Genomic DNA, 11,946 nt, shown 5'->3' with positions numbered 1-11,946 from the left:
CTGGCCATTTTTTGGTTGCAGCCATCATCATTGTTGTTTGGCGGGCCCGGGCTGGGGATTTGAACCCGCCACCTTAGGTGTACGTGGCTTGCGCCTTAGCCGCTTGAGCCACAGGCGCCAAGCCACTCCCTCTTATTTTTTACCTTCACTTGATAATATTGAAAACAGTGGGAAATGGTTCTACTTTAAACCATCTTCAGCTCCTTCCAAAGTGGTGATCTTCGGGATATTTTCTGTCTTTAGATTTTGGTTACATTGTCTATAAAACCAGGGGGTACAACTAGATGCTGCTCAGGGTTCCCTTCTAGATTTGACATTCCAGTATATTAAAGACTTCACAGTATAATGGTGACCGTGATGTTCTTTTTCCTGGTTAATAAATATAGCATCCTACGTTCAGGGTTGGATTATTTTGTTGAAATTTAGAATTCTGCGTTTAGGTTTTGGGAGTAAGGAGTAGAAGTTGTTAAGTTCTTACCTTGTCTTTCCCTGCCGTGGTCTAGCATTGCTTGGGAATTCATATTTGCAAACCCTTGTCTGTGTCACCCATTCCTGTTTAACAGGAAGACGCAGGCTTGTTTTGCCAAAGGTCAGTATTTAGAGGGCAAACAGCAGGTGCTTGAAAGTTTGAATTTGAGGTCCTTGTTGATTGTCTCCAAATTCCACAGAGCGCCTAGAGACTGCCAACAAGCAGCTTGCAGAGAAAGAGTACGAGGGCTCCGAGGACACCAGAAAAACCATCTCTCATCTCTTCGCAAAAAGTAAGTCTGCAAACCTCTAAAGCAGGTATGAATGGGTGGGAGCGAGGTGTGTGAAAAGGTTGCACAGTCCTCTTGAGCCTTCTAGAACCATGAGGGCAGAGTGAATGTCACCTCGGGATTCTTTTTCCCTTTCAGACATGAAGTTGGAAGGTCCCATTCTTTTCCTCCTAAGAGAGCTGCTTACTACAACATCTAGTAACATCAAACAGCTCCTTCGGTGTTAAACAGAGAAGCCCCTTAAAGTCCCAGCTATTGTCACGGCTAGTTGAATAAAGGGTCCTACGGAACACAGGGTGCCTTAAAGTTAAAGGTGAAGGGATTTTCTCAGAAGGGTCCAGGCACTGGCTCCAGTAGAGATGAAATTAACATGTACGATTGATGAGTAGTGTTTGGAGTACCTAACCTGTGCCTGAGGCTCCCTTAGTTAAACCCCGAGTATTAAACAACATCCTTATACATTGGCATATTGCATGGTTGGCTAGAGGGAAGCCATTCCTGTGTTGCCTGAATTGCTGACTCTGGTTGCAGAGTTAAAGAGTGTGGGGGAGGGCAGAGCTGTGTCTTCCCCACAATAGTGTTTCCTTTGTCTGGAAATACTCCTAGGACCATGACAATGAATTAATCCTCTTCTTTATCGGTCCCTAATGAACTCCACCCAGCTAGACAATGCCTAATTCTTTCCATTTGCCATCATAAAACCAGCAATAAAAACTTCTTAGTGGATTGAGTCCGCAGGGAGAATTATTTACAGAGGGGAGGAACAGATGGACTGCCTTCATTTCTGCACATGCCCACAGCCCAGCCTCCCTCGGGGTAGCTCTGGCTATAGTTGTGCTTGGTGGGGACATGTCAGTCTCCTCCATCTTTGCTGGGCCTCCAAGTCACCCTTCAAGTCTTTCCATTGCAGCTTCCACTTTTCACTTGTACAGGTTTGTTGGATCTTTACTTACAGTATCGTCCTCCTTTCCGGGTTGCTCTGTCATGCCCTGGCTTTAGCATAGGGGTTTCTTTTTCCTTCCTTTTTCCACCTGCACCTCCTGTTCTTCTGACATCGTTGTCTTAAGGCAAGGAATACCATTACTCTGGTGTCATCAGTGCCTAGTGGACATTGTTGTGAAATTGCTTTTGTGGTATCACGGTTACCCTGGAAGCTAGTTCACTGGCAGAAAGAGGGTGACAGCCTTCCAGGACAAATCACAACAAAACATACGGATTCCTACCCTGGATCTGAGAGATAGGACTCCTGTCTTGTGCAGGTGGTATTCAGGTGTCCTAGGAGCTCTGCTACCGGTTTATAAAAGGTGATGACTTAGTAGATCGACTTATATTACCAGCAGGGTAAAAAGATGGTCAAATGATTCTAGGAAGAAAATGTGAGCTCCAGCTAGGCAGGGAAGAGGGCATGGCTCTTGGCCCCCTTGATTTCTTTTGTCTTTGGACATTGACAGGGTCCCACATGGGTGGATCTGTGGCAGGAGAAAAGAAAGCCCTCTTTAAAAGCCTCTCTGAGGAATGTGCTTCAGCAACCCTGGAGTCACCAAACCAATTCAGCCCTAGGAGGAGGCCGTCTGGTGCAGGAGATAAGAGTTTAGAACAACCTAGGCTTCAATAGGATCTCCGCCACTTATTTACCAAGTGTGGGACCTTGCGCAAGTCAGTTAAGCTCTCCGAGGCCCTGCTGTCTCATATGCAAAATGGAGAAGAAACTAGTGTCTTCCTTGTGTGGTTGTTCCGCAGATTAACTTAGAACAATACCTGGTATGCAATATGTATTCAGCAAATGTGCGTTTCTTTCCAAACATAAAGTCAGAATGGGAAAGAAGGCGAGGCTGCTCTATGGAAGTTTCTTTGATGAACGTAAATTTCTAGGTCCCCAGAGGCAGGCTGTCCCGATGAAAGGCTTATTATGAGGCTACAGATTCTCTCTTACTGTGAGTCATGGAGATGACGGTCACCATCCTCTCTGTGGTAAATTCCTTTGGTGTCCGTGCTTTCTACTATTTCTTTCACTTAAATCTGTTTTCTCATTTGATCCTTAAAAATAGTATGAGGTTAAATAAGATGGTATTGTTACCTCTGTTTTCACCTCCAGCATTCTTGGATTTTTTCCTAAAGCTCTTTGTCTGCATGTCTTAGTCACCTGTTGTTGTGTGCTGTCTACTTTTCTCCTTGGAGCCCTTATAATATTAAGTAAGTAGATTAGAGCCCTTAGCATATTCATTGTAGGTGAATTACACTCATGGTCTGATCATTCCCACATCTCTGCTTTATCTGGGCCTCGTTTTGATGTTTGCACTGACCTTTTTTTTCTTCCTTTTTCTGAGCCAGAGTCTCGCGCTATTCCTTGAACACGATTGCAATGGCATGATCATAGCTCACTGCAACCTCAAACACCTGGGCTCAAGCAATCCTCCCGCCTCAGCCTCCTGAGTGTCAGGGACTATGGGATTACACTATCATGCCTGGCTAATAGTTTTTTTAAAGATTTTTTTTTTTTTTTTGGTAGAGATGAAGTCTCGCGACTGCCCAGGTTGTTCTATCCTTTCAAATTGTGTTTTTGCCTTTTAGTATAGGCAAAACTTTTAGTGTTGTTCATTGGTTTTTTTCTTTGTGGAATAGCAGATTTGATGTATGGAGGAGAAGCAGCCTCAGTAAGTGGACCTTTAGGGATGTGGTGGTAAGGTGTAGGGTAGGGGAAGTGCTCTGTAGTCCTCTGATTACCTCTCGGTCTTTTAGTGAGCCTTTGTCTCTGGTGTGTGAACTTCAAAATGGGTCTCAATTGTTTTTTTACTCCCTTAGGTGCTACAGGAAGGCTAGAGAGGGCATTGTCTTCTCTCCTGTGGAAGCTAGAGCAGGCTGGAGTTGGTTATTTCCCTTTCTCCAGGTCGGTTAGGTTCTGGGGGTGGGGGGAAAGGCCAATAGATTAGGCTCTGGTTAAATAGTTTCTCTTGAGGGCAGCCTTGTTAAGAGTAGAATGTTCTGGCTCGGCGCCTGTGGCTCAAGTGGCTAAGGCGCCAGCCACATACACCTAAGGTGGCGGGTTCAAATCCCCAGCCCGGGCCCACCAAACAACAATGATGGCTGCAACCAAAAAATGGCTGGGCGTTGTTTTGGGCGCCTGTAGTCCCAGCTACTTGGGAGGCTGAGGCAGGAGACTCGCTTGAGCCCAGGAGTTGGAGGTTGCTGTGAGCTGTGATGCCATAGCACTCTACCCAGGGGGATAGCTTGAGGCTCTGTCTCAAAAAAAAAAAAAAAGAGTAGAATGTTCTGGCATATTTCATAATGGCTTCTTTTTCTGTCTCCCTGCTGGAAGCACAAAGGCCCACCTAGCAGACATTCCATTGCTTGGTCCTACTTTTTTTAGATGTCTGCTAGATGGGCCTTTGACCACTTTAAAGATTCCATTGCTTGGTCCTCCTTTTAGATCTTTAGGGTATTCCAGTGGGAGGAATGAGCATTAGCTCATCAGGATTTGGTGATAATGACTCCAGGTGCAATATTTCAGGGTTCTGATCAGCTGTGAGTACCGGAACAAGGTACAGCCACTACAGGAGGCCAGACTAGGATAAAAATAGTATCTGGACCAAAGTATACAATCTGTTTAGACACTACTTAGAAATCCATGTTAACTTATTCAGACACTAACTTGTGATAATGTCCCTTCATTCTCCAAAAAATTATAGATTTGGCTACTGTCTCACACTGGGGCTTTTTCCTTCTCCTTAACCCCTATATCCATCCATAAATACTTATTGGATTCTCATTATATAGGGCTACTTAACTGAGCTTTCTATAAAACCAAAGCCAGAAAGACTATTATCTGTCCAGTAAGCTCTTCTATTCTAAACTCATAGATTACAGCTATGCACACACACATACACATACATGTGCATATATATATTTGTATGTGTATATGTGTATACCCACATAAATGTGTGTGTGATGTAAGCACACAAGCATGTCAGATGACTTAAAAAAATTTATCTAAACTTTCGAACCCTAATAGGCTTAACTGCTAACTTAGCAGAAAAGTAGATTCCCAAATAGCGGGTATTTTTTTTTTCAGGCAGAATGTCTGCCTCTATTCTTCTGAACCTGATGTTTTCCTTCGAACTCTGCCTCGTTCTTTCCAGCACTCCCTCTGCACCCAGCCTATACTGCAGGCTAGAGTAGAAAAAAGCGCCACTTTCCCATTTTATGTGACTCTCTTTCTGCAAACATTGGGTTTTCACGAAAAGTAGGTGCTGAGCTAAAAGGGTTGGGTGAGGGGGTGATACTGGGTAAGGCCTTCCCTGGAGAGGACATGGTGTCAAATGGACTTCATCTTAGAAAATAACGTCAGTGTATCAGAGGGTGAGAGTTGAGATAGCAGCCATTTTTATGAAATGTTTTTAGATTGAGTTCATATGCTGTCCTAATTTTTTTAGAGCTCCCTTGCCCTTCTGCCGATGTAAGAGGATGAAAAATAAAATTGAGGAGACAAGCCCACCTTCTCTTCTGATGTGTATGTGTGTGCCTTCTCTTTGTGCAACGCTGAATGATTGCCTGACCCTTCTACTTTCTCCTTGCTTCTGTATAACAACCATTAAGGTGTTGTTAAGTGACTTTTCTGCATTTACATAGCAAGGTACTAGTAAAGCCGGTGATAGAGTCCAGATCTTGGTCACTCGGGTTCTTTTAGCTGTGCACCACAACAGTAGGCTGTGTAGCAATGGGTATGACTTGTCACTTGTGCACAGTGAGGCTTTGAGCTGGCTCCAGCTGGGCAGTGTTGATTGTTCCTGTTCTGACAGATAAAGAAAGCCAGCGGGAAAAGGAGAAGCTGGAAGCAGAGCTGGCCACTGCCCGTTCGACCAACGAGGACCAAAGGCGACACATCGAAATCCGAGACCAGGCTCTGAGCAATGCCCAGGCCAAGGTGGTGAAGCTGGAAGAAGAGGTATGGTGGTTTCTTCAGGTAGCATATGAACCTGGGGGGGAGGGGGTGGGAGAGCTGGGAAGTCAAAGGGCATTCATTGCTTTTCATTTTGGTGAACTGGCAGCTGCGTGATCCCTAACAGGGAGATGCTATTTACTGCTTCAGGATTATGTGCTGATATGAGTGGACTTTGATTTCTTTTCTCTTCTCTGCAGCTTCTTTTCTTTTTGCTCTAGAATAGGAAATCACCAGGGTCAAGGAGCAATTTCCATATGCTCATTCATATACTAAGCTAACTGCCCTCACACTCCATGCTCTTACTGTATATCCAGGCCAACCTTAAGCTTGTGAACGATATATATATGTGTGTGTGTGTGTGTGTGTGTGTGTGTGTGCGTGTGTATGTACGTAGATAGACAGATGTATTAATATGTACCTATGTTAACTTCTGCCCTTATAGTGCTTGTAAAGCTTTATTTTGGAAGGACTAGAAAATGATTCCCAGTAGTACCACAAGGATCCTGAATTCAGAACAGCCCCTGTCTACTCCACGTTCAGTGGGAAGTCAGTGCATTCTCAAGTCAAAAATAAATCCTGATGACCATACTGTTTGCCGCTGGACTTAGTTGGCTGATTGGTTTGGGGATAGAAGCAGTCTAGGGAGGTCGGAAATAAGATGGGACTCAGGGCCAGTTTACAGTTTATGTTAGAAGAATGCATTGGCTGGGAGCCGTGGCTCTTGGTGGCTAGTTTCTAGAATGTGGTTATACGGTGAGATGAACTTGTCAGTTATTTGTATGAGAAGATGGAGTCTTCCCTTGACAAAAACAAAGGCCCCCAAACTATTAAGCATTTGATTAATCTATGTATCGGATTAGTCTGGATGTGGATGTTACTTGATTGCAGCACTAAGCTGTGTCCACGTGGAATAGAGGGAACTCTGCTGCTGGCTTGACTTTCATGAATTTTGATGTCCATTGCCATTGCATGGAGATACTACTGACTCGTATGGGTTCTGCGCTTAGGGGAAGGGTACATTCCCACACAAATTGATGCTGAAGTATAACTTGGTAAAGATAACTTCACGTTGCACTAACTTCTAATCTAAAATTGGAATTGTTTTAAGGGAAAAATAGCCTTTATCGTAATACATTGAAAGCTTTATAAACTTAAGACAAAAGAAGAGTATTAGTATCCAAACAGCAATCTGGCTATTGTATGTGATGTATCTTTCCTGCCTTCATTCATTCCCTGCATCCTTTCCCTCAGTAAGAACAAGTCTAGCTCCGGGAGATCTCCTGACTTACCAATTTCCTCTGCTTTCTTTTTTTGCCTATTCAAAGGCTTGTTGGAATTGGGTTGTCTGTTCATACTCTACCAGGAGGTAATGCCATCTAATGTATGATAGCCTTTAGACTGATTAGCTTAAGTGTTACCTTCAGGTGGTATAAAATCATGTGACAGTCCTGCTTCCTCAGTCGTCTAAATCAGAACTGTGCTAAGTTGCAGAATGTAAAATGAGGAAGCCTTGAATTTGCCTGATGTCGGGGTCTAAGGAGGTTATGGGCACACTCATTTTGTTACACCTCACAGATTCCCTTCCTTCCCTCCTATTTTTTGCAAAGAAATTCCAAAGAAAATTACAGGACAGAGTGAGATTGGCTTCTTGTAGAGAAAGGCAGGCTGGCAGACCTGCTGGGAAGGAGTAACTTGCTGGTGGTCACATGGCAAGTCTTGGGTAGAGCCAGGAATAAAACTGGTTATCTCGTGACTCTTCATTCCCTAAATCCTGCTGCCTGTCTCCCTGTCTGAATCATCCTTTGGTTCAATTCCCAAAAAGAAAATGTGGGCCCTTGTTCAGATTTAGTAACCTCTGCATTTTGTAATTTTTAAAAAATCGGACCCTTCTTTTCAAAAGACTATGAGAACTTGTCCAGACTGCTTTGAGTGTCGGGTGTATAGACAGCTCTGCGGCCCCCTCAGGAAAGGATACCCAGCTAGTTGTAGATAAATGGGGACAGAGTCTCTGCAACCATCTTTGTTTGCAGTGGCTGAGGGAACAGTGATAGTTGGTTATTAATCATGAAAATAGTGTACACTTAGAGAAAAGATGTTCATGTTCCCACTGAGCAACTCTCACCAAAAAAGTTGTCTGAAATAGATATCTGGCTTCAGACATCTGAGGCTTTTCTGGGCTTGTGTTCCAGAGATTTCTTAACAGTTTTCCGGGAGCCTGCTCCCCAAAATGTAGCTTTACAATCGAAAGAAGTTCTAAATATTGGGCTGGGATTGAATGATGGTTTCTAGTGATCCAATATCACAATGAGCTCATTGATTATTGTTCAATTTTTAGCCTTCTTAAAACTTGGACTTTCTCCTGGAGTCCAATTGTTGGGAAATTTAGAGTTGCTGTTGCTAAAGGAGGTGGAACCTTTGACTGGGAGAACAGGCTTAACGCCCTCCACCCAGCAGAATCTCAGAGACCACGTAATGTCTTCTGGACTCTCAAGCTGGATCACGTCTAACACGTAAAAAGACTTGCAAGACCACATTTCAGGGAAAATACACTGGTTCTCATCTCCCTTTTTGTTTTAGCAGCTTATCAGAGCTAGATTGGCTCCTGGGTGGTATTCATCCTGTCTCCCCTGAAACAATTTCAGTTACCCTCAAATACAGGAATTGCTAATTGAAATTTTTCAATTTGTTTCTCTACTGTGACTGAGTCCCCATCCAGCCTCACTTTTTCTGGGGTAAAGTTTCTAAGTATGGCAAATGAGAGAGGTATTTGAGATAAATCGATAGGTCTTGACCAGATCTAGGAAGGAGTCATTATTGTGATGTCGTCACACTATCAGCAAACATTTCTAAACCAAGAAGGATATTTACCAAAGAGTCATCCCTCTGTCACAGATGGCTCAAGGGAGGCAGTGACCTGCCTGTGTTCTTCATAAACAGATGGTTTAGTGATGGCTTAAAAATGGCACCATGAATTTTCCTTTTTTCTCTGGTGTTGGAAGTTCTTCCAAGGAAAACCTCTTCTAGCCAGCTTAGCCAGAGTGAATTTAGGGAACCTTTCTTGAATTAGGCCTTTTGTCATGGAAGTATTTTTCTCAGCTTTCTCACTCAGGTCACTAGTTCTAGTTGCATTAAGAGGTCAGGGGAAGATTATGACTACTGTAATGGTCTAAGAACTATATTATTTATCTATCTGTCTACCTTATCTATGTCTTCCTCTCTAAGAAGACCTCATTGAAATGCTTTTCTTGAAATTCATTCCCTCTTTCTAATCCCATTAGGTCTCTTGCCAGGGGTTCTCCACAATCACTGTGCTCTATGCTCCACACAGAAATATTGCCTCGGGCATACAGAGAACTTTCTCCTAGAATCCCAGCTTCCTTTCTCTTCTACTTTCAAAGCACATTCTTTCATTGACCCTGCCCTGCTGGCAGCCAGGAAGGTGTCTTGCTAGGGATGGGGTTGCACTCTAACTAAAAAACAGACCCATTTGCTTTGGTGAGTCGCTCAGATCCAGGTCTTGAACCAGCCTGCAGCATAGGCAGCGGCAGCCCAGCCGAGGTAAATGGTGCCTTTCCATCCTTGCCCTTATCTTTCGGGACACGTAGGTCTTATTGAAGTGGAGGCTCATTAAACTCCCAAGTTAAAAGAGCTCTGTGTCCTACAGCTACCATGGTATTCTCCCATTCAGAGAGGCCCTCCCCACCCCCTACCAATTTGACCTTGCTGGGGAGTTTCAAGGGATGCCTGGCATATCCTCTCACAGGGCTCGAGGCAGCCCAGGCTTCTGGCTGGCTGCTGTCTTATGATGATCCGGAGTGGAAACCCGCTTGGGTAATTGTTTGAGGAATGGTGGGAAAAAGGCCTTGGCAAGATCAAAGAGGGAAGATGCTGCGGGTGGGCTGCTTACTGAGCTGAGAGCACAGGAAGGGAGAGAGCGGAATGTGGGAGGGCTGGCAGAGACAGCCAGTGAGCCTTGTTCTTTGGCTTTTAGGCTAGCATGAAAGCCATAGAGATTCAGCAAGAAGGGGTCCAGGCATTAACCTTTTCTAAACTGCAGTGGCTGGTGATGATTTAGACATCACACTGGTAGCTCTTAGCGGAGAAAACCCAGTGCGTTTCCCAGAGTTTGGTTGCCACTCTACTCAGCTCTCCAAAACTAGATTCAGATGGTTTGCCTCTGCTTGTCACCGTTCTTCTTAAGAGCTGATATTTTTTTCTTCTTTCTAGGTCTCTTGATTTGTCTTTTTGGTTTTAAAGATACATAATTTTTCGGCTGTCATCTATCCACAAAGACCCATAACCAGTTTCTTCCTTTCTTGGTATTAGAGGAAGGTATCTTAGGGGTAAACATTTATATGTCTAATAGTCCAAAATAATTTCCAAATAACAAGAGGGTTTTGTGGGTGGAGGTACATATCCCCCAGGGGTTATGATGGATTATAGATTGAGACAGAAGATCTGAGGGTGTGATTTATGAGGGCGTTTAGCGTGTTCATGGGATTCAGATAAAGTACGCATCTACCCAGGAAACTTCTCGAGTGTTCTGCTAGTGAGTTGTTGATTTCTGTGAAGGCCATTTCATCTAAGGATGACAGTTTCTGTATTTATGGCCGTTATTTTCTTTGAAGTAAGTATTGCTTCGCCCGTGTGTTAAAAAAGAAAGAATTATGCCCCCTCTAATAGAGATGGAGTGACCCCTCTGAACTCCATAGTTTCAGTCTTTCCTATGATTGTGACTTTTGAAATTTCCAAATTGGAAGCCTGGTGGATTTCTCTTTAGTCTCTTCTACCACATGAACTCTGTTCCAAAGGTGGCACATTTTTAGAGGTGTTTTTTTACTCTTCAATTCTTTTAATATCTACCAGTGGACCACAGCCTCCTGGCAATGGACAGAAGCAGCTTGCTAATACCAGGGTAGTGTTACCAAATTGCTTCAGCGTGAACCCTTCCTTGGATCCTAGGTCTCTTAAGACTAAAGCAGATCAAACTAAATTCACCCAAAGCTTACGGAGTCACATACTCCATAGTGGTATGAAGGAGAGGAGCAAAGGAAGTACATTTCAGTGGTGACATTTGTGAAGTTGTGAGTGTTTGGAGTTGGGAACAACAGAAGGGAAGAAGGAAATCAGACATAATGAAGGCACTGGGCTTCGTTCATTAAGAGTAGCCTCAATGCCCTTCAGCTGATGAAACGTTGGTATATGTTGGTGTTCATTCTGCTAGTATTAATAGTCCATCCCTTCCACCTACTGATACGTAGTTTTATTTTTTTAATGTTAAAAATATATTATTATATCTCCCAGAGAAATCTGCAAGTGTTATTTACTTTTGGCAAATTCAGAAATCAAAGTGCAAACAGATTAGGCGATCCAGTTAGTGATAAACGGAGGAAAAAGCCTAGATGGTTTCATTACAAAATATTTATTTTAACCTTGTTCTTCGTCTGCAAGCAAATTAATGGGGTGGTTAATGATTGTGTCACTTCCTTGAGACTAGCTGAAACAAATGGTTAGCTTTTAGGGGGGCTGGCAGCAATTTTGTGTAGAGCCATCTTTTAAAAAATAAGTTTGAAAGACACCCACAGTTGTTGGTGGGAAGAAAGAGATGCCATCACGTGGTACCCATTTGCAGGGATCAGATTTTCCTGAGTCAGAAGGAGGTGAAGGCCTCTGCCAAATGCTTGGGAATGGGTTCAAATTATTGCAGAAGTGCAATGGAAAATCATATGATTGATTGAGCTCAAGAGTATTTGCCTTATTCTTCAATAGATGACTTCTCGCTATTCTTTCTCTCAATTTTATGATTCCCCTTAAAAAACTTATCTCTGATCAGGAATGATGTGAAACCCTTATCTTGCCTTGGCCAAGCAAAGTCTATACATTTTGATGAAGGTGTATGTTTGTTGTTTTGTGTATTTGCGCTGTTGCAGCTAAGCTGTGCACTGTGCTTATTTTTGTTCTTGGACATGATAATTATTTAATATTAACTGGTCATTAAGACTATAGTGACCAGTGAACTGGAACTAGAACATAAGAGGGACACCAAGGAACACAGAAGAGCCCTGCCCTTAAGTGGCTTATGGGATACTGCCTTGCAATGGGGAGAGGACTTTGCCTTCTTTCTCTTTACGTCCTTCCTGCTGCAGAATAGGGCTGGCACATAACAAGCATTCAGTAAATATCTGTTGAATGAATGAATGAATGACTCCACACAGGAATAAAGTACACATGGTGAGAAGTTATAGAGAA

General features: G+C 43.3%; 1 protein-coding gene across 1 annotated transcript in view; it reads left to right on the top strand.

Moving 5' to 3' along the window:
- AMOT (angiomotin) overlaps positions 1-11,946 on the top strand; it is a 46,537-nt gene that overhangs the window by 12,899 nt on the left and 21,692 nt on the right. The window contains exons 4-5 of the mRNA XM_012812307.2: positions 669-761; positions 5,555-5,700. Coding sequence (XP_012667761.1) covers positions 669-761; positions 5,555-5,700 — 239 coding nt within the window. The remainder of the gene's footprint in view (positions 1-668; positions 762-5,554; positions 5,701-11,946) is intronic.

The sequence above is a fragment of the Otolemur garnettii genome, unplaced genomic scaffold (assembly GCF_000181295.1).
Source record: "Otolemur garnettii isolate 467f Iridium unplaced genomic scaffold, OtoGar3 scaffold00201, whole genome shotgun sequence".
NCBI lineage: Eukaryota > Metazoa > Chordata > Mammalia > Primates > Galagidae > Otolemur > Otolemur garnettii.
The sequence above is the reverse complement of the archived record's forward strand: the minus strand, read 5'-3'. Positions and strand labels throughout refer to the sequence as shown.